The sequence below is a fragment of the Girardinichthys multiradiatus genome, chromosome 22, assembly GCF_021462225.1.
Source record: "Girardinichthys multiradiatus isolate DD_20200921_A chromosome 22, DD_fGirMul_XY1, whole genome shotgun sequence".
Taxonomy (NCBI): domain Eukaryota; kingdom Metazoa; phylum Chordata; class Actinopteri; order Cyprinodontiformes; family Goodeidae; genus Girardinichthys; species Girardinichthys multiradiatus.
The window spans coordinates 11,714,178-11,740,014 of record NC_061814.1 but is presented as its reverse complement, the minus strand read 5'-3'; the positions used below and the strand labels follow the sequence as shown (position 1 = coordinate 11,740,014).

At 41.8% G+C, this 25,837-nt stretch overlaps 1 protein-coding gene across 8 annotated transcripts in view; it reads right to left on the bottom strand.

The window, feature by feature from the left end:
- Window positions 1–25,837, bottom strand: part of ehbp1 (EH domain binding protein 1) — a 175,073-nt gene that overhangs the window by 38,908 nt on the left and 110,328 nt on the right. For 3 of the 8 annotated variants that reach the window (XM_047350685.1, XM_047350683.1, XM_047350689.1), the window contains 6 exons: window positions 25,120–25,270; window positions 21,412–21,660; window positions 17,280–17,431; window positions 10,249–10,387; window positions 8,728–8,828; window positions 3,979–4,102 (listed from right to left, as the gene is read on the bottom strand). In XM_047350685.1, coding sequence (XP_047206641.1) covers window positions 3,979–4,102; window positions 8,728–8,828; window positions 10,249–10,387; window positions 17,280–17,431; window positions 21,412–21,660; window positions 25,120–25,270 — 916 coding nt within the window. The remainder of the gene's footprint in view (window positions 1–3,978; window positions 4,103–8,727; window positions 8,829–10,248; window positions 10,388–17,279; window positions 17,432–21,411; window positions 21,661–25,119; window positions 25,271–25,837) is intronic. The other 5 variants (XM_047350690.1, XM_047350691.1, XM_047350687.1 and 2 more) reach the window with 4 other exon arrangements.

The window sequence follows — 25,837 nt, the reverse complement described above, 5'->3', positions numbered from 1 at the left end:
ATACTGGAAATGATTTCGATGCTGGGTTCACCTAGCATCAGCAGTCAGGAATTAGGCAGTAACATATTTGTTTATTTATTATAGTTAAGAAGAAGTCAAAAAGCTATTAGAATTGTTAACTTATTCTTTGCTTTTATTTATTTTGTGCTCAAGACAAAATCTTAGTTAAAACTGACGCAAAGTAAAACTGAAAACATTCTCAGTGTTATGGTAAGAAAGTGTGACTGAGTGAATAATAATAATAATAATAATAAAGAAGCTGATCCTTGTGTTTACGGTGAAGGAAAGCTGATGGTAAAGGCTTTTAATAAAAATTTTTTTTCAAGTTTTGGAATCACATGTTTAGCAAATCTGTGATGAACATTGATAATGATAAATTTAAATAATAATAATAATGACACACATTTTTCATATGGTTACATCCCTAATTAACAGCATATTAAGTAGTCTTTACATCTTTATATACATCATCAGGAGCTGGGACTCATTAGGTCTTACATCTGGGTAGTAACTAATACAACTGTGTCATTTTTAGTGGAGTTGCTCATAATTTGCTCTTTCTTAATTCCTTCATTTTACCTCAATGCTGTAAGACTCATTTTAAGAAGTTTTATTTTCACAACAAGTCTTCCCTAATTAGGGAAACAATGAGAGGCTAGGAGACTTTTTGTAAAAGTTCTTGGATACAAAACTGTGGTGCAGGGTAAAATTAGCGCCCATTTCCAGTCCAGTTCTTGAGGAGAAAACACATAAATAGGGTCACAGTAGTGTTTTCTATATTACAGGTTTCAAGAGAGCAGTGTCAAGAAGTACTTTGTCTTCAAGCAGTTGGGAATTGTATTATTCAGAGTACAGAAGAGGATATGCGTAATTTGGTTTTAGGTTACTGTGAGCAGACACATGATCAGTGTTGAAGCTGAAGGCACAAAGGAGAGGATTCCCATCTAGGTATTGGGTCACACAGGGGAATAAGTAGGGACTAGTAGGAGACTAAATGTTTTAATCTTACAAGGAGACTAACGCTCGTGCTTTGTGCACTCATGTACCTACATGTAGCAGTAGATATACCAATGACCTGTTCTCTAAGCCAGCTTCCCCAAAACAATAAACATACTTAAATGGTAAAATAACTACATTTATATTTATATCCTAAAAATATTTAATTTACCTGTTTCATTAAGTTTCATAAGCACACAAAAGTAGATGAAGGGGGAAAAACTGAACTACAGCCAGCTAGTGTCACAACTTCAGACTTTTCACTTCTGAGCAGCAGATCTTCAATCTAACACAGGAATATATATTACAATTAAAACATTAACTGTGATTAATCCACTTTTTCCTCACCCTTCTTTTTCTTTGACATTATCTCAGCTTTAGCCTCTCAGTGACTAAAATCTATCTCAGGTTTGAGCATCAATTTTAGTTCAAGTTCATCCAATCAGCCAAAAAGTCCTCTTTGTACGCTGATATTAAGGCATGTCACCCTAAATATAATAAGCTACCAAACCAAGCATCCAAGCCCTAATCTATTACATTCTATTGTAGCTCTGGTTTTATGTTTACGGTTGTTGTCCTGCTAAAAGGTGAACCTCAGCCCCCAGGACTGTGTCTGTATTTTGCTCCATCCATCTGCCTATCAACTTTTATCAACTTCCCTGTCCCAGTGGAAGAAAAGCCTTCCAGCAACATACTACCATGTTTCAGTAGGAGTGATGGTGTGATGAGCAGGATGTGCAGTGTTAGTTTTCAGCAACAAATAGCGTTTTTGAGTTTGGTCCCATCTTCTTCAACATGTCTGCTGTGTCTCTATATAGTTTGTGGCAAACTGCAAACAGGGCGTCTTATACCTTTCATTTAACAATTGCTTTCTTATTGCAACTCTTTCAAGACAGATTTGTGGAGTTTACAACTAATAGTTGTCCTTTCAACAGATTCTACCACCTGAGCTGTGGAGCAAAGGCAGCTAAGTAGAAACGTAAGCCACATGTTTCAGATGTTTGTTTGTTAGAAGAAAAAAACAAATGGAAGAAATATGTAGCATTTTCTACTTTGTGTTAGTCTATCACATGAGATACAAATACAATTAGTTGACACTGAATTATAACCGAAAACATCCCGCAGACAGGTGACCAGAAGTAAATCTCACTCACTGACGCCTGGTTTCTCTCCCTGGTAATCAGACATGGCCTTAAAGACCAAATCCATCCTGTTGGACGGGTAATTTGGGACAAATGCAACATACTCAGATGAGAAGACAGAAATCACATACAGAAACTTAGCAATATGCTCAGCCTTATGTTTAACTTGGTGTTGCAGTGTGTATGATATCTCTTTCCTCTAACCTCAACAACCAAATGTCATTAAAAAGCCAGCGGGTCAGTCGCATGTGTTCTGTTGCAAGCCAATGCGAAGATCATGTTTTTTATTCTGGAAGGACATAAATGGCTGTGGCACACTGTAATACAGAAAGGTGGAAATAAACTGAGGAGTATTTCTAGATGTGATATCCTTTCAATATTTTCTCTTCACCTTTTGACTCATCTCTTTCTAGTGAATAACCTTTTCAGGAGGGGACTATAGGGGTGTTTGTAAATATATATCTATATATATCTATATATAGATATGGCTGAAGGTGTTTGAGAGTAAATAACCTGGCTTCTTGCTGGCAAGTCACTGCTTTAACAGTTGGTGAAGAAGAAAAAAAAAAAAACAGCCCTTCAGATTGACACAATAGCATGTCCTCCGACAGGGAGAGGGCACAGAGAAGGGGAGGGAGGCGAAAAGGAGGAAAGCAAACACAACAAACGGCAATGAGATAGCCTCAATATCAGCACCCAAATGGGATGGGAAGGTGAGCGTAAATCCCAGCGCCCCAGTTTCCATTTCTAAAAGCGCTTTCTTCTGACCTGCCCTGTTGCTTTTTCCAGGATTTTAGGGGGTAAATCCGCCACGTTAGGCACTGATATATCAAGAAAAGCATGAGAGCTACTGTTAAATTACTAAAGCAAATACTTTACCTACACTTTCAAAATATTTGCAAATATCAAAATGTTACCATTCCATGGAGCATGTTTTTCCTTTTTCTCCTGAAGCATTCCTGGGTGAGAAATGGGATGATTATTGTCACCAATGGGAAGCAATTCTCCAATTTCAGTTTGGGACTTAACAGAGCCAAGGCCCTTCATTTGGCTCAGTATAGTGTCTCATGTCTTAACAAGGCTTTACCCCAGGCCAAACCTTAAATAAAAACCTTCCCAATCTGGTTCCACATGCCAATCCACATTGCGGGTGTGTGAGCGTTTGTGTGTGTCTGTGGTGGATTTGTGAACTGTGTCAGTGCTCGTGTTGTGTTGCCTCATGTTTTTTTTCTTTGCCATTTCTTTTCCTCTCCCTCTCTCCTCCCTTTAACTCACCCCTGTCTTTACTTATACAGCATATCAATGAAGGCCAGATATGTACCGGGGGGAAGGAGGGTGTATGGGTGTGTACGTGTGCAGCTGTGCATGGCTGAGCGCACTGTTCAATAGTTCGGAGCCTGGCTGGGGCCGTGGCTGGCAAACGGCTGCAGCGGAGACTTCGGCTGGGCTCCGCTATCGCACCCAGTTATCGTTTCCCCCATGAAGGGCTCCCTTATCACCCCAGCCCAGAGAGGTCTCCCTTCTTCTCCCATCCCCGAGACACACTCCCACTCGTTCCCTCCCCATCCAGCCTACCCCTCCCATCTTCTCCACCCCTCTCTTCCTCCCTCACCCCCCCAATTCCCTCCTTTCATATCCACCCAGCGCTACGCCGCACAACATTCATCCAAGAGGGAGGGGGAGGGAAGTGGGGGGCTTCAAAGATTCTCTACCCCTCACAAACACACAAACTCTCCGAGTGTACATAAATGTGTACGTGAGTGTGTGTGTGTGTGTGTGTGTGTGTGTGTACGCCCAATTTGCCAAAACAGTTTTTCCAGTGTAATTGGGCTTGGGGTACCTGTGTCCATGAGATAGCGCAGCCTCTTCTCCACGCGAGCTGCTCGGGCGTCTATGTGCCTCTGCTCGCTCTCCAGCGCAGACAGCTCCCCAACCACATACTGACTGGTGTCTTTGAACGCCTTCTGTCAACCGAGAGAGAGTGAGAGCGAGGCAGAGCGCAAAACAGCGAAAGAATAGTTATGAGAGAGAAGGAGGAGTAGTGAGAGTTGGCATTAAACAGAGGGGAGGAGAAAAAGATAGAGGGATGAAGCAGAATGCAGGAGAGGAGAAAATCAGAGAAATAATGGAAGTAATGAGGATGATGGAAGAGTAGAAGGAAAATAAAGGCAGAAGGAGAAGAGGGTAAAATTGGTTAAAACAGCTGAAGAAAAATCAGTGTGCTTAAAAAACATTTTGTCAAGAAAACTATAAAAAAAACAACGAATAAACTTGAAACAGCTGTTGGTGCCTCTTGATTTGTCTGAGGGCTGACCTTTCTAAAGTCCTCAACATTTTCTAATCCAGTCTTGAACTTTTTAAATCTTCTTCATTAGAGACGAAAGAATCACACTTTTCCTGGCCAATACAGACATTTGGTTGTCTTTTAAGGTCGAGTCTGCAGATTCAAATTTTCATTAATTGAGATTTTTCAACACATAAAAAGGAAAAAATGTGCAGAAAGTTCTTTTGATAGAGGTAGCAGTTTTAAATCCAATCCCAAAATAAAGGAATTACAAGATTACCGTAGTTAATGTGTGAAAGCGTGTATCTATTCTTTATTTATTAAAATAAAAAAAGTGCAACGAAGTACATTGCTATTGGTTTATGGGTGTATACTTGGAAAATGGAGGAAGTTCTCAGTTTTGATGCATCTAAAAAAATAGACAAAACAATTATCAGAGCCAGTCTGGGCCGACTACAATCTCTGGCAGATCATCTGGTGCATCTCTAACTCAGATTTAAGGAAAACTACAGACTATAGCACTTTAAATTCATTCTAAACAAACTCATAAAAGATAACCAAGCATTGGATCAAAAATGTCTTAGAAGAAAAAAGTATCCAGGTTAGATACTTAAACCTCAACTGCAATTTAAATCTGACAATTTAATAATTAGGAAAATGAAGTAAAGAAAGGTCAAGAAAGTGACAGAACCACATTAAAGAAAGTAATAAGTGGAAAATGCTTCAGATCAATAAGACTATTTCAAGCATATTCCCAAAAGTCTTTAAAAGCATTTGCATCTTGGCCATTAGAACTACGCATCAAACAGGACCGGACCGGACCGGAGCAGATACAGTCTAAATCCAGGGTTACAGTTATATATACTGAGTGAAGCAATAAAGGCAAAGTGAGCAGAATGGAGCAGTTAGAATCTTTAGGAAGGAATTTATTTAAATACATGTATGCATGTAATTTATCTTATTTTAATAATAATAATTTTAGATTATTATTATAATTATGAATTATTATTAATGCTTCAACATTCTCCCTCGTCTGTCAGATATCCTGACCGATGACATCATTTCTCTTGTGAATTCAGAGGTTTCTTGTTCAAAGAAGTTTGCTGAATAGTCCTCTGATCACAAGTCAGTGATTGGAGGACAACACGTCAGTTTTCCAGCTCTGATCCTCTTCACTTCAGGAAAATAGTGCAGACTAACAGCAATGCACCGTTTTACAATATTAAACGCTGTTTTTAACGCAAGTTGATTTCTACCTGAACCATTTATCATTGATGCTAACAGTGAATGACTGAAGACTACCCCCTAGATGTCATTTCCAGGCAACTTTGGACTTGAACAACGAAATAAGCTTATTTTGTATCACAATCGTCTTTTATCACATCTTTAATCCAAATATCATGTCAATTACAGCCCAATTCCTTCATTATTAAGATGTTTTCTTTCAATTTCTGCATTTGTGGGAAAATTGTGTCACAGGCACTTTAACTCTCACTATAAACAGAGCACATGTCCTGCTGCAGATACCACAGATCACATGGGACATTTCTTCAGAAGAAATTATTCTTGAGAAGAGAACAGCACCGAGAAGAACGCACTGTGGAGTGGCGGATGGTGTCCAGAAGCTGCAGATGTGGGTTTTATTAAACTAACTGAGGCTTATATTTTTAACTCACCCAATGAGTTCTGCTCTTGGCAGGTCCCAGTGATGGCTTTAGCCCAACTATTGCAACTATTACGAAATGCCATTTTTCAAGACAAACCCTGTTAAAAATGGACATTCCAATGATGAAGGAGCTACTAATGGATGTCGTCACAATTACACTCAGGTTTTAGTTCCCTGTCACAGCATTTGACAGCCAGAACTACAAAACAATCAGAACAGAATTTAAAATGTTCTCCACAAAAAATGAAACAATGAATTAAGAGCTAAAACCCTGACAGATTTAGTTTTAAAGTAATCTTTTCATTTTACCAATAAGTTTCTTCTGCTTGGAAGGAATATTAAGGTTTTCGGAGCGCTCCAGCCATAGTCCGAATCTAACAGAAAATCTGTGGAGGAAGCTGAAGATGAGGGTGATGATAGGGAGGTCATCCCACCTCAAAACTCAGAGCTCATCACCAAACAATAAATTGTCAAAATATCAGAGGAAACATGCAAAAAGCTGCTCAGCAATTATAGGCAGCGTTTTACTACTGTAATGCAGATAAAGGTTTTTCCATTTATTTTTTAGGAAACTAGAAAATATTTTCCACAAATAAAAAGTACATTTTGTTATAATGTTTAGAGAGATGCCTGCCTCATTTCCAATCAGAAACAGACGTCCTGATTGGCTGAATATAATCTTGAATCGTAACCTGCCAGGGGTATGGACAATTGTGAGCTTAACAGTAACTGGATGCATTTTAAGACCTAATCTGAATCTCCTTAGGACTATTTAAAACAGACCCCACATAAACCCTGATTCCCTTGATATTAATTAGTATCATAGAAAGTCCTAAAGCATTATTTACAACAACCTCAAAAAGTTGCAGTATGTTTTAAATCACAGATGTTATTGTATTAGGGGGGCCCAGTATTTTATGTAGATGTGATACTGTTGAAAACCTGATCCAGATTTTTATGTCTACTCTTTCTCAGCTATCAGTAAGATAATAACTAAATATAATATTTGCATGCAAAGAGGCACTTGGACTATAATACCCAACAAATATCACTTTCCCATCAGGTCTTTGCGATATTAAAATTGCAAACACTGATACTATGATGGCTGCATAAACTCACAATTTATTGTGTATGCAAAATTGATGGGATCTTTCATTCTATATTACTTTATTTATTAGTGACTGACTTGTTTATGTTTTGCAGAGCAGACTCAATCCACCTGCAGCTTACATATCCTCCTAATTTATTAAATTAAATCTTTGATTCAGCTTTCCTTAAACCCTTGAACATACTCTCCCACTTCAGCAAAGTCTCTCCAATTTCTCAAACCCACCAATACAAACTACGCTCAACACTGTGAAGCACACACACACACACACACACACACACACACACCAACCCCATCATTCTATAAGCATAGGCACTTAATAGACTCTCCATTTGTGACCCCTCTTCACCTCTGTCTCCTGGCTGTTTGCTAGTCTTCAGAGACTCCTCTGAGTGAGGAAAATGTTTATTCAAATTTACCACTAAGGATGCATCCGAAAAAATATCTCCATTTTTATTGCTGATGCACTTCGTTTTTCTTAATGGGAAGAAGAACTAGTGAGCAGGAGAAAAAGTTTTTTTTCCTCCTTCATTCCACCCAGACCAGCACTTTTTCCTGTACTATTTCCAGCATATGAGAGTGTGTATTCACGGAGCTCTGTGCACGTCTCATTTGTACGAGTGTGTGTGTGCACAGATTTCCTGCAGCCTCCCTTCTGCTACTCTCCCACTCCACCCTCTGCGCGCTCTCGCTCTATCACCATATTTTTCCTTGGCAAATCAATTTTACACATGATCAGCCCACTCCCCTTGCCGCGCTCGGCCCAGCCGTAATTAAGAGGAGGGAAATTACCATATATATTATATTAATGCAAACATCATTCAGCAGGTAATTCTTGGCTGATCGGGATAATGGAAAGGTTGAACACCCATTAACCCTGGGGCCCGGGCACTGGGAGGAGGGTTGTGTGTGTGTGTGAGACCGAGATGGAGGGTCGAGGGTAGGAGAGGGCTGCTTGGGAAGAGAGATTCACCTCATGGTCCCTAGTGGCCCATATGCTCAAACACTCACTCACTGAAATAATAGTGTTCCTATAAACATTCTCTTTGAGAAGACAATGTGAAATGTGTGTATACTTAAAGGACGTGAAAGCACACAACACACACACCTCCACACAGAAGCTGATATCTACTACTGTAATAACTAACATGGCAGTGTGTTAGATCAATACTTAGATGTCCCTGTGGTAAAGAAGGGACCGCAAAGAAAGAAGCAAGTCTGAGCCTCAGAGGTGGTGAGGTGGAGACAAGGTGGGAAATGTAACTGTGGGCAGAACAGAGAGAAAAAAGTACCAAGGCAAGACACACAACTGGCAATGAGGAAATAAAACATGCTAAAACACTGAAATGACCTTGAACATTTTAGCACCCTGATGTTCTCCTAAGTTTTCTGAGACCTGCATAGAAATTAAACCAAGAACTGGGACAATAATCAGGCAGAATCCAGAGTCTACTAAAAACAGTCCTAGCCAATTTTTATATTTTTCACTTTGTTTGAACTGAACATCTTTTCTTATTTTAAATGAACAAACCTCTTCTTCAAACGGCCTGTGAAAGTCAGCTTCTGTCAGTGAGCCTCTGTCCTCATCAGCCTTCCTTAATTCTTCAGGAACAGATTTCTGTCGCTTCACTTCTGAATGCAAAGAGACAAAAATAAACAAAAAAACATTTGATATTCTGCAGGAATACTTGTATAAATGTTCAAATGCATCTTCCACTCTCAGTGTCCCGTCCTTTATTATTAAAGGTAAAACTTGAATTTTCTTCCAGGTATGGACCAGTATGATATCCCAGTGTGAAAAATAGATTGGTTTCACCGCGTTTACACAAAAATATGATCTGACTGCTAATTTAAAACAGAACTCAACAGTTATTTTTATTCCTGGTAAAAAGGTAACAGAAACAGCAAATAACACAATAAACACTTAACATTGAATAGTATTTTTCAAGTGGTTACTGCACAGCATATCCCGCCTTTTTGCTGTTCTGCTCTTTACCGCTGACACACAACAAGTTAATATCTGGTTAATTAGTCAGACCATCTGCTCAAGTAGTGTGTTCAGTCAGCTGCTTTGCAGGCATGCTGCCCTTGATTTGCCAAGTGTAGTTTCAAAACTGTGTCATCTTCAAGGCCCATTTACATTACCTGCACTCATGTAAATAGGTCCACCCATTTCTAACGTTGTCAAGCGTCATTGTTCTCACGCATTCAAAGCATTTATGGAGTTGTGCATGGTTGTTATGCAACGTAGCCACAAGAGGGCAGTTCTGAGGTAGCTTCTGAATTCCGAGGAAAATGGCAAACATGGAGACGGTGAAAGAAATCCTGACCTATCTTGATTTAGATTCTTGGAAAAGGATATAAAAAGAGGCCCATGATTACTGGTGGTTCGGACCGGGATCTCCAAGCTCCCTGATGATGGACTAAAATACGCACAAAATGAACAGGAGACAGATAGAAGACTATGTCTGTATGTGCATGTGAATAGAACATAGAGCGTAAATGGGCCTTTATAACTGTGATGGGTGTCACTCTGTCTGTGTTTCTAACCATAGGAAATATTTTAAAACAGTTCAATTAGTTTTTCTTGTGAAGTCTCTTTGTCAACTAACTAATTGGCAGTCCGCAGCAACAGGTAGGGAAGGGGCGGAATTGTTATAATCAATGCCCAATACAGCTTGAGAAGACTCCGGTCAGTAACACACTTTCCCAGGCATCTCAATAAAAAGGTCTAAACCATGAGAACGCCCAAAAGGAAATATTTCAGTGCCGCTGAAACCTTGGTCTTCCTTAATCCTGGAAAAGGCCCATTCTTATTCTCTTAATAAAAGTAACTGAGTATTATTAATCTTTCATAATTTGGTTCAGTGGTTAGGAGTTACTTTACAAATTAACAGACGACAAACAGGATAAATTGGAGGCAAATTAACAACCTGCTTGTGGGAAAACTGTTTTCAAGTATAAACCAGATGTTAACAAGGGTTGCCAGTGTAAACAGGCTAATTATTAATTACAGTATGCATGGTGCATGTTTGAGTTGTATTGCCCTCACCTGGTCTGTTTTCCACATACTGGCTGAAGGACTTCAGCTGAGTCTTCCTCACAGCAGAATCCTTGTTGAAAACGACTGGACTCCGCAGCTTCTCCGTGGCTCTGCGCAGACGCTCTGCCCGCAGCTCTTCTGCATTGTTCTGCAACAGACAGATGCCACTTTCAATAACAATCTACTCAACAAAATTATCTATAATATGAAGAAAAACAGACATGAAAGAGCAATTCAGGCTTTCATAAAGTTTTACAGCTGCTCGGATCATAAACGCCAATGTAGTTCACATATTAAGTATACGCACACCTCCAACAAGGTCAGCAGAGAAATCTGGTACAAGTTGGTATAGAAGCTCTGTTATTATTTGTTAGCACGAGTCTCTAAAAAAAGACACACACACAAACATGCTCATTCTTTTTTTGTCTCACTCATGAGTGAGACAAAAAGGAGGCAATTAACTTGACTTGCAACAAAACCTCGAGCCAGAAAATATATTCAGATTATGCAAAATGCAAAAAAATGCTATTGTTTTCAAAGTGAACACATGTTAAAAAGCTGAACGCTTGCCTCTCCCTCTATCAGGAGCGGCACGCAGAAACGCTTTATTAGCGAGACTCTGAATATGCCAAGCCGAGTGGAAAAAGAAATGGAGTTCGGTTAAGATTGACGTTGTGGCAACGTTAATAAGAAGGCGAAACGTGTAATAAAGTCGACAATTAGGGCAAACAAGTTCCACCGCTTGAGACGGAGGAAGATAGTCAAGCAGGGTGTGAAGGGCAGGGACGGATGATAGAGACAGCGTGGGTGGGTGGGAAACGGGGCGTAGCCAACGAGTTGTTAGCCCTTCTTCGCATTATTGACTCTCAAAAACAAAGTCAGCAATTAGCCTGTTCTCACTTTGTTTTGTCTATTAGTCTGTCAGCTTCCACCAGCCACTTAAAACCTTGTGTCAAGTCAAATTGAGGCAAATTTATTTATGAAGTGCTTTGGGCTTTTATACAAAAAGACCAATTAAATATTTTAAAAGAGGACAAGAGCTGGGATGTGTGGAAGCACTGATGTCTTTGATTGTGTGTGTCTGAGTGTTTGGATACCCACACACCCAGGGACACCAGCAGAAGCTCAGAAAACTTGTGAGTATTACATTTACTGAGAGGGATTCAAAGTAAAAAGCACGGGTCAAAGCAGGAGTATCTCAAAGCGGAAAGTTCTCAGATGATGTTGGCTCCTAACTCAGTAAAGGGAATGTTGTAATACTGTGTGCTTGTAGCTCTCTGGAGGCACAGCCATGGTACCAATATCAAGGAATACCAGAGTTTTAAAAAGTGTCTGGTCTAACTGTTCTAGGTTTTCCTTTCCCTTATTTTTTCTCTGGTTGTACAGAGTATAGAGTAACTTGGAGCCGTGCACCACCAGTCAGCTGGCTGAAAAAGACTGTTACACTTTTAGTTATTTACAAAAATTACAACTTCTGATGTTTGGGAATACTTCCAGAAAACCACAGCCAAGATGTGGAGCTACTGAAGCACCACTGATCACTCATATTAAAGGCTGTCTTAAAACTACAGCTACCAAGCTACGAGTCGCATGCACATTTAGCAGGTGATTGCTACCTGAGCAGATAGTCTGACTAATTAGCCCACTATCTGTATTATATAATAAAACATAAAGGCAAAAATGTTAATATTCTACTAAATATTGTCGTCATACTCGTCGTCTTCCACTTCATCTGGGACCGTGTCGCGGGGGCAGCAGACTCAGTAGAGACACCCAGACGTCCCTCTCCCAAGACACCTTCTCCAGCTCCGCCAGGGGAGCCCAAGGTGTTTCCAGGCCAGTCGAGAGACATAGTCCCTTCAGCGTGTCCTGGGCCGTCCCCTGGGCCTACTCCAGGTGGGACGTGCCTGGAACACCTCCCGAGGAACGCGTCCAGGAGGTAACCAATATAGATATCGAGCCACCTCAACTGGCTCCTCTCGATGTGGAGGAGCAGCGGCTCTACTCCGAGCTCCTCCCGGATGGCCGAGCTCCACACCCTATCTCTAAGGGAGTGCCCGGCAACCCTACAGACGAAGCTCATTTCAGCCGCTTGTATCCGGGATCTCGTTCTTTCGGTCATGACCCAAAGTTCATGGCCACAGGTGAGGGTAGGAACGTAAACCGACCGGTGAATCGAGAGCTTTGCTTTTCAGTTCAGCTCTTCACCACAACGGATCAGCACCGTGCCCCCATTACTGCGGCAGCCGCACCAATCCGTCTGTCGATCTCCCGCTCCATTCTTCCCTCACCCATGAACAAGACCCCGAGATACTTGAACTCCTCCACGTGAGGCAGGAACTCCCCTCCAACCTGAAGAGGACAAGTCACCCTTTTCTGTAAAAGTTATGAACAGGACCGGTAACAAAGGGCAGCCCTGCCGGAGTCCAACATGCACCAGGAACAGGTCCGACTTAGTGCCGGCAATGCGGACCAAACTCCTGCTTCACTTGTACCCTAATAAAGGGGCCCTGATTCCATACTCCTGGAGCACCCCCCACAGGGCACCATGAGGGACACAGTCGAATGCTTTCTCCAGGTCCACAAAATACATGTGGACCGGTTGGGCAAACTCCCATGAACCCTCGAGTACCCTGTAGAGGGTATAGAGCTGGTCCAGTGTTCCACGGCCGGGACAAAAACCACACTGCTCCTCCTGAAGCCGAGGTTCGACTATCGGCCGGACTCTCCTCTCCAATACCCTGGCGTAGGCCTTACCAGGGAGGCTGAGGAGTATGATCCCCCTGTAGTTGGAACACACCCTCCGGTGACCCTTCTTATGAAGGGGGACCACCACCCCAGTCTCCCAGTCCACAGGCACTGTCCCCGACCGCCATGAAATGTTGAAGAGGCATGTCAACCATGACAGCCCCACAACATCCAGAGACTTGAGCTACTCAGGGCGGATCTAATCCACCCCCGAAGCCTAACCACCTCGGTGACTTCAACCTGGTTGATGAAATAGTCTAACCCTGAGTCCCCAGCCTCTGTTTCCACCAGGGAATGCGTGATGGCAGGATTGAGGAGATCTTCGAAGTACACCTTCCACCGCCCGATAATGTCCCCAGTCGAGGTCAGCAGCCTCCAACCCCAACTGTAAACAGTGCTGGCAAAGCACTGCTTCCCCCTCCTGAGGCGCCGGACAGTTTGCCAGAATCGCTTCGAGGCCAACCGGTAGTCCTTCTCCATGGCCTCACCGAACTCCTCCCAGGCCCGGGTTTTTGCCTCTGCCACACCTCGGGCCACGGCACGCTTGGCCTCACGGTACCCGTCAGCCAACCACAGGCGATAGGACTCCTTCTACAGCTTGACAGCGTCCTTTACTACCGGTGTCCACCACCGGGTTCGGGGATTGCCGCCATGACAGGCACCGTAGACCTTACGGCTGCCGCTATGGGCAGCAGCATAGACAATAGATGCAAAGAACATGGTCCACTCGGACTCTATGTCTTCAACATACCCCGGAATCTGGTCAAAGCTCTCCCGGAGGTGGGAGTTCAATACGTCCCTGGCCGAGGGGTCTGCGTACCCGGCAGACCCTCACTATGCGCTTGGGCCTGCCAAGTCTGTCCGGCTTTCTCCTCTTGCAGCGGATCCAACGCACCACCAGGTGATGATCATTGGACAGCTCAGCCCCTGTCTTCACCCGAGTGTCCAAAACATGCAGCCAAAGGTCTGACGATATGACAACAAAGTCGATTATCAACCTCCTGCCTAGGGTGTCCTGGTGCCAAGTGCACTGATGGACACCCTCATACTTGAACATGGTGTTCATTACGGACAATCCGTGACTAGCACAGAAGTCCAATAACAAAACACCACTCGGATTCAGATCGGGGAGGCCATTCCTCCGGATCACGGCTCTCCAGGTGTCACTGTCGTTTCCCACGTAGGTGTTGAAGTCCCCCAGCAGAATAATGGAGTCCCCGGGAGGGGCACTGTCCAGCACCCCCGACAGGGACGCCAAGAAGACCGGGTACTCCGCACTACCGCCCGGCCCATAGGCAGAAACGACAGTCAGAGACCTGTCCCCAACCCGAAGGCACAGGGATGCAACCTTCTCATCCACTGGGGTAAACCCCAACACGAGACGGCTGAGCTGGGGGGCAACAAGCAAACCCACCCTAGCCCTAACCTCACCCTAACCCTAAGCATCCAGGGGTTGGGCTGCTGAGGTCTCCACCTACGTCTGCCGCCAAATCCTCTTTGCACCGGTCCCTCACGGTTCCCCCTGCAGGTGGTGGGCATACTGGGGGATGGCCTCGCGTCTCTCCTTCGGGCTTGGCCCGGCCAGGTCCCGTGAGGAGCAACCCAGCAACCAGGCGCTCTCTGGCTCCAGGGTGGAACCCCGGCTCCGGCATACCGGGCGACGTCACATGCCTCGATCGTATAGTCCTCATGAGGATGTCTTGAACTGCTCTTTGTCTGACCTGTCCAGGGGCATTTAAGCCCCAGACAACATAGACTCTAGGATCATTCGGGCACTCAAACCCCTCCACCACGTTAAGGTGGCGGTTCAAGGAGGGGTTCTACTAAATATCTACCAGATTATCACATCATCTAAAATGACAGAGGAAAGACCCAGCAACGGTGGGTTGATTTGATCAATAATTAATAATGCTTGTTGTAAGAAAGGTTCAACTGGATGTCAACACATTAACTGAATTAATGCTTGCATCATTTTCATTCTTTTCATTAGGATTTACAAAAAACGTGTTTGTGCTATGCTAACTTAACATTGCAAGCCCTTGCACTATTTGCAAAAAAATTGTGTATTTACCAGAAATGTAAAACTCCTGGGGGACCTGATGAGAGCCCTCACAATTAAGACACATATTCCTTAACTGTTGTACTGTGCTGTCTTGTTGCTCAAGCGTTTATCTGCTGCAGCACTTCAACCAAAGGCAAAACCATCTCGATCACTAAATTTCACAAGCATGCAGGACACCAGCCCACTTGGCTACGCCTCCGTTTTCTTTTAAACACTCTGGCACAAGCAGAAATTGGGGTGTTGGCCCCTTCTTGCTTTCTTTCATTCTCCCTCCATATCTCTTATCACTGCTACCATCACTGTGGTAAGCTGCAGCAGTGGTGATTCAGGGCTTTCAGTGCATGTGAGTCTGTAAATGTGCATGCAGGGGGCTGCGTGACTAATGTTGCAGTCTGCTGAGCGTCGCATGCCCTTATCGTGGGCTACTGAGGTTGCGCATACACACAATCAGTAATGAGAGGGATAGTGTGTGTTGGTGGTGATGCTCTTGCGGGGCATTACACCGGCCTGAAGGACTTTGTGCAGCCCCTAAACTTCTTGGGAAGGAAAAAGCATCCTTATTTTAAAAGAAAACACAAGGCAAACTCACAACTACATACAGAGAGATATTTTTTTGTCAATTAAAAAAAGGTAAACAGCTTTAAGACATGCACATTGCTTTCATATTTCTCTTCTGTTTACAATGAAACATGACAAAAATTGTTCCAAACACTGTTAAAGAACGTTTTAAAGTTCAGGGTTCCTCCAAATTTCCCATTAATTCATAGTTCTACACACAACAACACCCATGCGCTATTTTAATCAGTCATCATTTAATCAGTGGGGGGAGTGTTGGTTTAGTCCCAGCCATCTCATGTGTGCCAGCTTCACTATCTTAGCAACAATATCTTGTCCCCAGTTACCCCACTCTATAGATATTAAATGGATATTCTTTCTCTGTTTAAAAATACATCAGTGTTGTAATACCTATACTGTTCCAGTAGGCAGCAATAAAGTCCATCATAAACTTCAATAGAAGGAAGTCCACCGCATGGCTAAGGCAGAGTTAGGCGAACGTTATTTCTCAAAAACAAATGTAGCTTATGTTTATTTTGTCCAGCTCACATGTGCAAAAAACTGATATTTATTCAAATAGTTTCCAGACTGAAGATTTCTGTGGTATAAATGAGTGGCACTGGATACCCAGTGATTATTAATCATTTGAATTGTGTTCGTCTTCTTACCAAGTTTGCACTCTGAAAGTGAAACTTTCATAAATAAATGTGTAGCATAGCGAGGTGCGAAAGCTCACTGTGCCAGGGTTTTTTAGCTTGGGAATTCAGCCTGTGCCCGTTTATATACTTTGACACAAATTTGTACCAAAACATATTTTCCTAAAGGTATTTGAGGTACTAGATTTTCCAGTTGCTCAATTTCATCTGTTTTGATTAGGTAAAATGTTTGCGACTAAGAAAAATGGGATAAATACAGAAACTATCTTTCAAATAAACAAAGACAGGAGAAGAAGGCATGCCTATACATATTTCTACAATGGTAGTGATGGAGCTCCAAATCCCACTGTTGGCTATTAGAGATCCAACATTTAGCACTTTCAGGTAATAAATTTGAGTCCCATTACTGTCAAATGCTGATTCTACTTCCACGAGGGTCAACTGATTACATGCACACATATACACACCTCCAGCCATAAAGCACTAAGCTATTTAGGGCTGTGAACCCAAGAGGGTGTTTATGTGAATAGCACGGCTGTACGGCCTGAGAGTTTAACTTGTACTGACAGCAACACAGGCATTCACCTTATTCTACTTGACATTCAAAATCAATTAAACAGATGTTCAAACTGCCTTGTTGACTCAATATTCTCATCAGAGGCTATAGACCGAAGCAGCAGTAACAACTCTCCTCCACACCTGTCCCCGTACACACAGCTAACTGTCTGTAAAGGTCACAGTCAATAGAAGGGATGGCGACTAATAATGTAGAGCACTGTGATGCCAAACATGTGTCGGTGAATGCTTGTCATGGCTTTAAACAGACATATATGAACATGAGAGGGGTAAACTAGGGTCTTGCATGAAAGTACAACTGATAAATAAGTACAAAGGCTTAGCAGGTGGACAAACAGGGTCAATCTGGTCTAATTGATTGGACTAAACCTTTGATGGTGAATCGACTAAGAGATATTGAGGAAACAAAAAGGTGGTCTTTGTGTGTGTGTGTGTGTCAGTACCTCCAATCCTGCAGGGCTGAGTGGAGAGGCCGAGGAGGTAGTCGGTGAGGATGAGGAGGACGAGGAGGAAGGAGATGAAGGGGAAGTTACTACTCTTGGACTGGTCTCTGCTAGCTTCTTCAGCTTCAGATCTACATGTTTACTGTTAGTGCCTAAGGAAGAAGAAAAATGTGAGAGACACGTTACAATAGCACATTCCATACAGTTTCAATCATATGATTTACCCGTTTTATCAATAATGTTAAGTTAATTTGCTGCATTAATGATTTATTTGATCGGTTGTTTTTCTAGGGAGGATTTATTGGACAAAAAACAACTTTAATGATTTTGAAAAACAAGGATTTGGTGCAAAAGCTTGAATTTGTTTTCCTCTGCTTTTTTAGTTGTTACTCAGAGTAAAGAATATGCCCATAGGTTGAAATATATACATAGCTGTGTTCAAAGTAATAGCAGTAAAAAAAAAAAAAGAATTGTGAGGTAAAAACATGAGTGAAGCTCAAAATCTTTAGAATTGTTTTTACTTCCATTCATTGGAGACACTGTGCATTATATTCTGATCAAACCATGAAAAAAATGTAGCAATCTTTTAACCACATTACAGAAAAGTAATAAAAATGAACATTCAATAAAACATCAGTATCTGCATTTACTCAAATATTTACTGTTTAAACTGATAAATCTGTAGGATTTTTCATTCCTGTGAATCACTAAACTAATATAACTAATATTTAGTTTTATAACCCGTGTTTCTGAGAACTGCTTCACATCTGTGCTGCATGGAGTCAACCAACGTCTGGCACCTCTGAATAGATATTCCAGCCCAGGATAATTTGACAACATTCTACATTTCCTCTGCATTTCCCTGTTTATGTCTCAGGAACAGCATTTCTGATGTCACCTCACATGTTTTCTATCAGATTAAGGTCCGGGTTTTGGGCAGGCCACTCCAGAACTTTGTTGGTCTGGAACCAAGATGCCGCTCACCTACTGGTGTGTTTGGGGTTGTCGTCCACCATAGTAAGACAAAACATCCTCATATCATGATGCTTGAACCATTGTGGCTTCAATTCAGTGTTTGGGGGTCGTCTGACAAACTGTTTTAAAACTCTCGGACCCAAAAAGAACAATCTTACTTTCATCAGTCCACAAAATGTTTCTCCATTCTTCTTTAGGCCAGTTGAGGTGTTCTCTGGCTAATTGTATCCTCTTCAGCATGTTTTTGTTTAACAGTGGGACTTTGCGGGAGTTTCTTGTCGATAAATTAGCTTCACACAGTCGTCTTCTAATTGTCAAGGAACTCGCCCTTCACCGATCACTTCAGACATTCTGTGATCACCCTGGAGCTAATCATTGGTTGTGTCTTTGGCAATTTTTTGATCCATTCGAATGGTAGTCTTTCGTTTTCTTTCACATCTCTATGTTTTCCCTTTTAAAGCACTGGAGATCATTTTAACCAAGCAGCTTATCATTTTCTGCACTTAATTATAAGTTTCCCCCTTTCCAATAAACTTCTTAAAGTACGCTGATCTTCTGAACAATGCCTGGGACATCCTATTTTCTTTAGGTATTCAGAGAAAAAAGCATGCACAACATGTGCTGGAGTCATCCTTACATTAGGGTCACCTGGTTGATACCAGTTTCTTCACAGAATGAACTGAACTCCATGCTGGTATTGTTTGAACACACCTATTCCAATCAATTATTCAATTACACAGACTTAGGAGTAAAACTGACTGATCTTGGTTAGTCTAGTTGGAATGCTATTATTTTGAACACAACTACATTTCCTCTAACATTTGGATAGACCCCCATTAGATAACTGCAGAGAATTCAGCCATGAACAAGGAACTGGCATAGTTGTGGTTCGATATCTCACTGCTTGTCTGGCTTATTTAAATTGCTTGACGTCCTGGCATGAACCCAGCTTTTTTTAGTAGTCCACACATTTCTTACTGGGGTTGAGGTCAGAACCATTCCAGATTCTTAATATTAGCCTGTTATTTTGGGGGTCTTTATCCTGTGAGAATGTCTAATTATGTCAAAGTTTCAGCCGTTTCAGCCAGATGGTACTTTGCTTCAGTTTTGGAAAGGCCGTCCTACCATCCTTCAAGAAGTGTATTTTTGAGGTCAAACACTGAAGTTGGAAGAGAAGACCTGGATCAAAGCCTCCTCTCTAATTCAGCCCAAAGGTGTTCTCTTAGGTTGTTGTCAGGACTCTGTGCAGGCCAGTCAAGCTCTTCCACATCAAACTCAGTCACCATGCTGAAGCGTTAATCGTTCCTTTCACTGGAAATACGGGGGGCAATTCCTGAAAAAACAACCCCACACCATAATCCCCCCTAAGCACCAAATATTGCACTTGACACAACGTTGTCAAGAAAATTCAGCTCTCCGAGTATCAAACCCAGACTTCTCTGTTGGACTGTCAAAAAGAGAGGCCTGATTCATCACTTCAGAGACCATGTCTCCACTGCTCCTTACAGTGCAGTGGTGCCATGCTTTACACCACTGCATCCAACCCTTTGCAGTACACTCGGTGGTGGGAGGTTTGGATACATCTGCTCGGCCATTAAAACCCAATCCACGAAGCTCTTTACACACTGTTCTTGAGATTATCTGAAGAGAGCTAATGTATTATGGTACCACGCTGGAGCTCACTGAACTCCTGAGAGTGACCCATTCTTTCATAAATGTTTTTACAAACAGCTTGCATGTCTGGGTGCTGGATCAATCATTTGTTGTCCAATCACTCCACCTCAGAAAAACAACCATTCAAAAGAATCTTTAAAAGTGAGAAATTAATATGACATTACTGCAGGTGATGAGTGTGTAAATAGTGGTGTAATTGTGACAGAGATCTTAAAAAAATGAGCAGCTGAAAACCCTCTAACGTTCTGACGGTACTATACTGGTGACCACCAACACCAATTTAACACTTTCTCTGGATAAATCACCTATTTTCTTTTATGACTAATTCATGTTTCCCACATCTTCTCCTTTTACATCCATCTATCAATATTTGGTTTGCTTCATTCTTTTTTTCTCCACTGTTCATCCTTCCTTCTCTGTCTCTGTGAGCCTGCCAGCGGCTGCATACAGCTCTATTTTCCAGGGACTGGTAACCACAGCTCCCCTGCCAGGCCAGACCACTGCACTGAAGAAGATGAAAGAACAGGAGGGCAACCGTTTCATGTGTCACCTCCCTGTGCGCAGCCAGCAAACACGCACACACACACCAACATGTATGAATAAAGATACCAAAGACAGACACGTGCTCTTGAACTTTGTCATATCACACAAACACACACACAAAAAATACCGCTGAACACAAGCAGAAGTCTAATAATCTGCGCTGCATTCAGGGAGTTAATATTGACAGATTAAAGGGTGGCATCAGAAGCTTTAAAGCTACATTCACAGCCACCGATTGGTTTTTAAAACATTACCAACAAAGACAACATAATGAAAAAAGTCCAAGATAATGCACTTCAAACGGTAGAGAAAGCATTTGTTTGTTTTCATGTCTGTTTTGTCAGGTCCCTCGCGGTACTCTAACCTATCTTACATCGACAGAAAATGAAGGCAGTAAACAGAATGCATTAATTACAAAAATAAAAGTAATTAGTTTACCTCTGAAGATTTGGCCAAATGTTTTACTGAAGATATTTTTTATTTTTGTTTGGGACAAACCTTTTAGTTTAACAATAAAAAGTTTAGGGAGTTTAAGAAAAAAAAGAATCAAAAAACAATGTTAGAGAGTGAAAGCGGGTGCAGTAAACATGTGAATCAGATAGAGATTGGATGATTTTGACAGTTTTATTAAAAGAATTTTGGACAAATAAGTCTTTAGTTGATGCTGACATTGATCTAAAAGATATATACCTGTCAAAAGTTAGTTGTGAACACAAAGATTCAGGGAGTTTTAAAGCCACAAACTCTAGTTCCTGTTTACCCCATGAAATAAATGTGCTCTATGATTAACAAAGATGTATTTGCATGATTAGGAAAAACAATCATAGTAACTGCAAGTGATTAGTGATTATTCAAGTCAGAGGTGAAATTTGACCCTGGAAAGTAAAGAGTTAGAAGAATGAATCACGTAACACCACAAAACATCAGCCATTAGTTTTACCCAGAGAGGTTAGCTCAGAGGCAGGGTTAGTAAGCTCCAGGTACCCCCGGGCGCTGGATGTGGTCGGAAGGGCCTCCTGTGGTAGCTGGTTAGTAACGTGAGCAGAGGCAGACAAGGCAGCATCAACACAATCTGGAGCACCATCCCTGAAGTGGGGCTGTTCTTCCTCTGCCCTACTCTGTTCCTCATCCTTACTCTTTTCACCATCAACATCCTCCCCCTCAAGACTTCTCAACCTGCCCAAAACATCTGTGGATGCAAAGTTAGAAAGATTGGCAGAAGCAAATAAAGAGGAAAGGAAAAAGGAAGAAAAGAAAGTGAATATTAATGGAAGGAAATGAGGGGAGAATGCAGGGAAAGAAGGGAGAAGGATTAAGGTGGTAAGAGTTAGGAAGGTGTAATAGTGGTGGTAGGGTGGGAGGGCATTTAGGGAGAATGAAGGAAAAAGAACAGAAAGACAGTGTTTGGTTAGCTTGTATTAACAGTAGGCTGTGATACTACAAACTGGGTGATTGATCAGTTTCTTAAAGGAAAACTCAACCATTTAACATTCCTCCCACATCCTGTTCTATGCATCTGGAAACACAATGAACTGACAGCTGTTAACTTGTGCTGTAGAGCTACAGCTTAGCTTACATACAGAACATTCATGACTGCTGTTAGAAGCTCCCTGGTTTATGTTTACTGTTAGTGTTCAAATACATTTAAGGTAAAATACAGCCATAACTTTAGTGAAAATGAATGGACCATCCTTGAAAAACAACTACTATGAACTCTACCAGCTCCTCCAAGAGGAGCTGTCAAATATCCGTCCAGAATTAAGGAAAAAGGGGTTCTAATCAAATGTTAGAAGGGATGTAGGTATAGATTTGAGCATAAATGTACAATTTGGACTCTGTGGGAATTTGAAAATATTGACAACAGATTTTATTCTTGGGCAACAAACGTGCTTTTGAAATTCGTTGGTTGAACTCAATCAATAAAAGCCCAGAATGAATATGACGTTTATGACCACCGGTGCTGTGTGCTGGACATGTCTTTGTTAATTTAAAAGTTTAATCTTGTTTTAATCTAAAGAGGAAACCCTTTGATAAGACACCTATTTGTTTGAATGCAATTAAGGATCCAAGCCTTTAGATGCTCTTTATCCATATTTCAAACCATGAAAACAAACTCCAAACTAAATTTCAAGCAATTACAAGAATTTCCGGCACTGGTCCAAACAATACATCTATAAAAGCTCAGAAATGAAAAACATTGCTGACAGCAAAATGTAATAAAGCCTAGCAGAGAGTCAAGTTTGGAGTGTGTGTGTGTTGGGGCAAAAAAAATATACTCTGGCACACAATGTGAAAATGAGAACTCTGTATAATTTCTCCCTCATTCAAAGATCTGTTGCTTGCCTTTCTTGTTCCAGATAAAAGAGGTGAAGCAAACAAAAACCTCAAAAACATGAAAGCACATATTCTATTAAGTCTCCTGAGGGGTTCATTGGAAACAATGGTGTCTCCACATTAGGAACAAAACAAAAAGCATGTTAGGAGAAAGTCAAATGGAGACCTGCTCGGCTCTAGCTGCATGGATAACCCACCATGGATTAAAACAAAACAATCAGTGAACAGTGTCATACGTTGCGAGCTCCTTCCTCTGCTATTTATTACTTGGAGGAGAGAAAGACCAAGAACAAAGAAAGAAGGAGAGGGAGTTAAAATAACAGTATTTCCTGATTTTTCTTTTCTAATTTGCTAGCTGCGATGCGAAGCGTGCTAGCAAGCGCCATCCCTGCGTGGCTGGCTGAAGCCTAATTAATGGGGGGCCATGGTGATGGAGTTTGGAAAGTTTCTGTGTGGGCAGACTCTTGGAGGGGGCAGCCGGAGCTGCGTTTAAAGGACTGTGAATGGTGATGAGGGGAGAGCGGCAGAGAGCTGGAGAGAGTGGGGGCTAGGATTAGCCGTTCTGCTCGGCAGGCCTTGTGTATCACAGCCCACAGCGTTTGTCTTTCCTCCTCCTCTCTGGTTCTGTTCTTTCCTCCGACTCCATTTTTAATGAGACCAACAATTAGTCCTATACAGAAAAGCTGAAGGAGCAAAAAAGAAATCAAGAGTTATCTTCAGTTTGTCTCAGCGTCTTTGTCCTTTTATTTTTCCTCCTCTTGATAAGAGTTTATTAGCTTTGATTTTGGTGCTTTGTATTTGGTGGAACTCACCATTGCTTTCAGGTTTTTTTGAATATTGGTCTCAATAACTTTAACTATAATCAATTAGTTGATAATTCAAAGAAACATTATATAAACTCAAAAGGAAATTTCAACCAAGAGATTGGTGCCCATTATGCCCAATATCTGATTTCTAAAGCATCGCAGAGGCGGCGTCACACTGTGTGTGACAGAGTTGCTGTAAAACAGGGCTATTCTAATGTTAAATCAAGGTAAAACTGTTTGGAGCTGACATTTTATCAGGCATTAGCACAGTCGGCATTACTAACTGTAAACAGAAACGTCTCTGTGTGAATTCCCCAGAGTATGCTTAGACCCTTCAACCCAGTTTTCCTAAAAGCTGCCTACATTTGGTTCTTGACCCTGATGAAGGCCACAAGCCAGAACGCGCTGGTCTGCTAACAGCGTTGTTTCCTAGTATTTCAAGGGTTGCTGGAGTCATCACCTCACCAGATCTTTGTCCCTCTCCATGCACCTTGGAAGTCGGTGAGATTGTGCCAGAAACCTTGGATGTTCGCGTGTTCAATGACAGATGGGTTGAAAGCTCACAGGGATAAAACGGAACAACTTTGCTGTAACACGTCTAGCCTTCCTGGTGTCTACAGACGTCTGCTCTGCTCTATTTTTGATTTTTCACCTACCAAGACTGGTCAAAGTGAAAATATACCAATCTTTTAATCTGGTTTTATCTTTCCCACATATGAAAGCAGTAATCTATTCACTCGTCTCACGATACATATGTAATCTTCTTCTGTTCTTTCTCTTTTACAGGTCTTACATTCAGTTAAATTCGTTTCAGTACTTTCTCAACATCATGAACATCATCAACATTATTGCAGCCTGCATACACTCTGTCATTTGCATTCAGTGCACTTGATCCCCCAAAACAACCCAACTAAAAGCAGGGTGCACATTACAGTGGAATCTGAAACAAAAGACTCGCGAGGCCTAATAATGGTCATTGTGATAATAACCTCAATTTCAGGGAAATGGAAAGCAGTGGGAAATGCACATAAGCAGCGTTTGCTACCGCTGCAAGATGCTATTAGAAGTGTATGGTGCTTGGAACATAATTTAAAGGCACAATATGCAGTGTTGATTAATAATTACTGGGCAAAAGAGACGGCGGACGAGTTGCAAGATGAAGCGCTTCTCGTAATGGGGGGTGGTGGGTTTTAGACCCACGGCTGTTGTCAAATGACATTTTGTTTTCACTGAGGATTAGACTGAACCCCTTTAGAGAGCATAATGGAAATGTGTGTGTGAATGTAGAACGTTTAGGTCAAAACCATACAAGTGTGACGTCTGAATTATATTAAATTAGTATTAGTGATTGTTATGAGTTACTTGCAAAGCAGTTGAATGATTGTGTGAAGTTTTTAATGTTAATGTGAGTAAACAATTAAATATAAATCATCACCAGAAAGACTGTAATATTCTGGTTCACTTTTATGCATGTTTTCATGAGTGATGTTCTTCAGCTGTGTCCTGACCTCCTGCAAACCCGGCGGGGCTGCCTTTGCTTCTCTCCATGTTAGTCGGATCCAGCAGGCTCATGTCAGATATCTTGACTCCGGATCGAGCCTCGGCTATAAGCTGCCTGGCTCTTTCTCGTAGTTGTCTCCGCCGCTCTGCATCCCGCTCCTGCACACAGCAAGAGAACAGGGGCTCTTCAGAGAGCAAGTATGAAGTGTGTCATAATCGGAGAGTTGCTTTAATTTCAGATTATCATACTCCTGCTAAAAACATAATAAAGTAACATAAGGACTACATTTTCATACAGTTCTTTGCCCTTTCAGAACATTATCAGAACATTATCTCATTGCCACAATCTTCTCCTGTAGCTGAATGGCAAAAAAAATATGGGAGTTTTAACCCACCAACTACTATACGTAGTCCGGCAAATCTGTGCTTTACAGAAGGGAAAAAATAGGGTTAAAAACACATCTCCTGCCACAGCAATGAGCACGCAGCTCTAGAGAGTCAGAAGCTAAACCACTGAAATGACTGTGTTGTCGGTCGCAGAGAAACGTCTCAGGTAAGAAAATGTGTTGGCCTATATGCACACTGTTGGTACAAAACATCTGCTAATGTCCATGAATCCAGATATGAAACAAATCAATAACCTTAACAATAACAATGTTTAAACAACAACCATGAGCTGAAGCAGGAACTCACTTTTTACAGTGCCTGGGCCAAATGAACACAAGA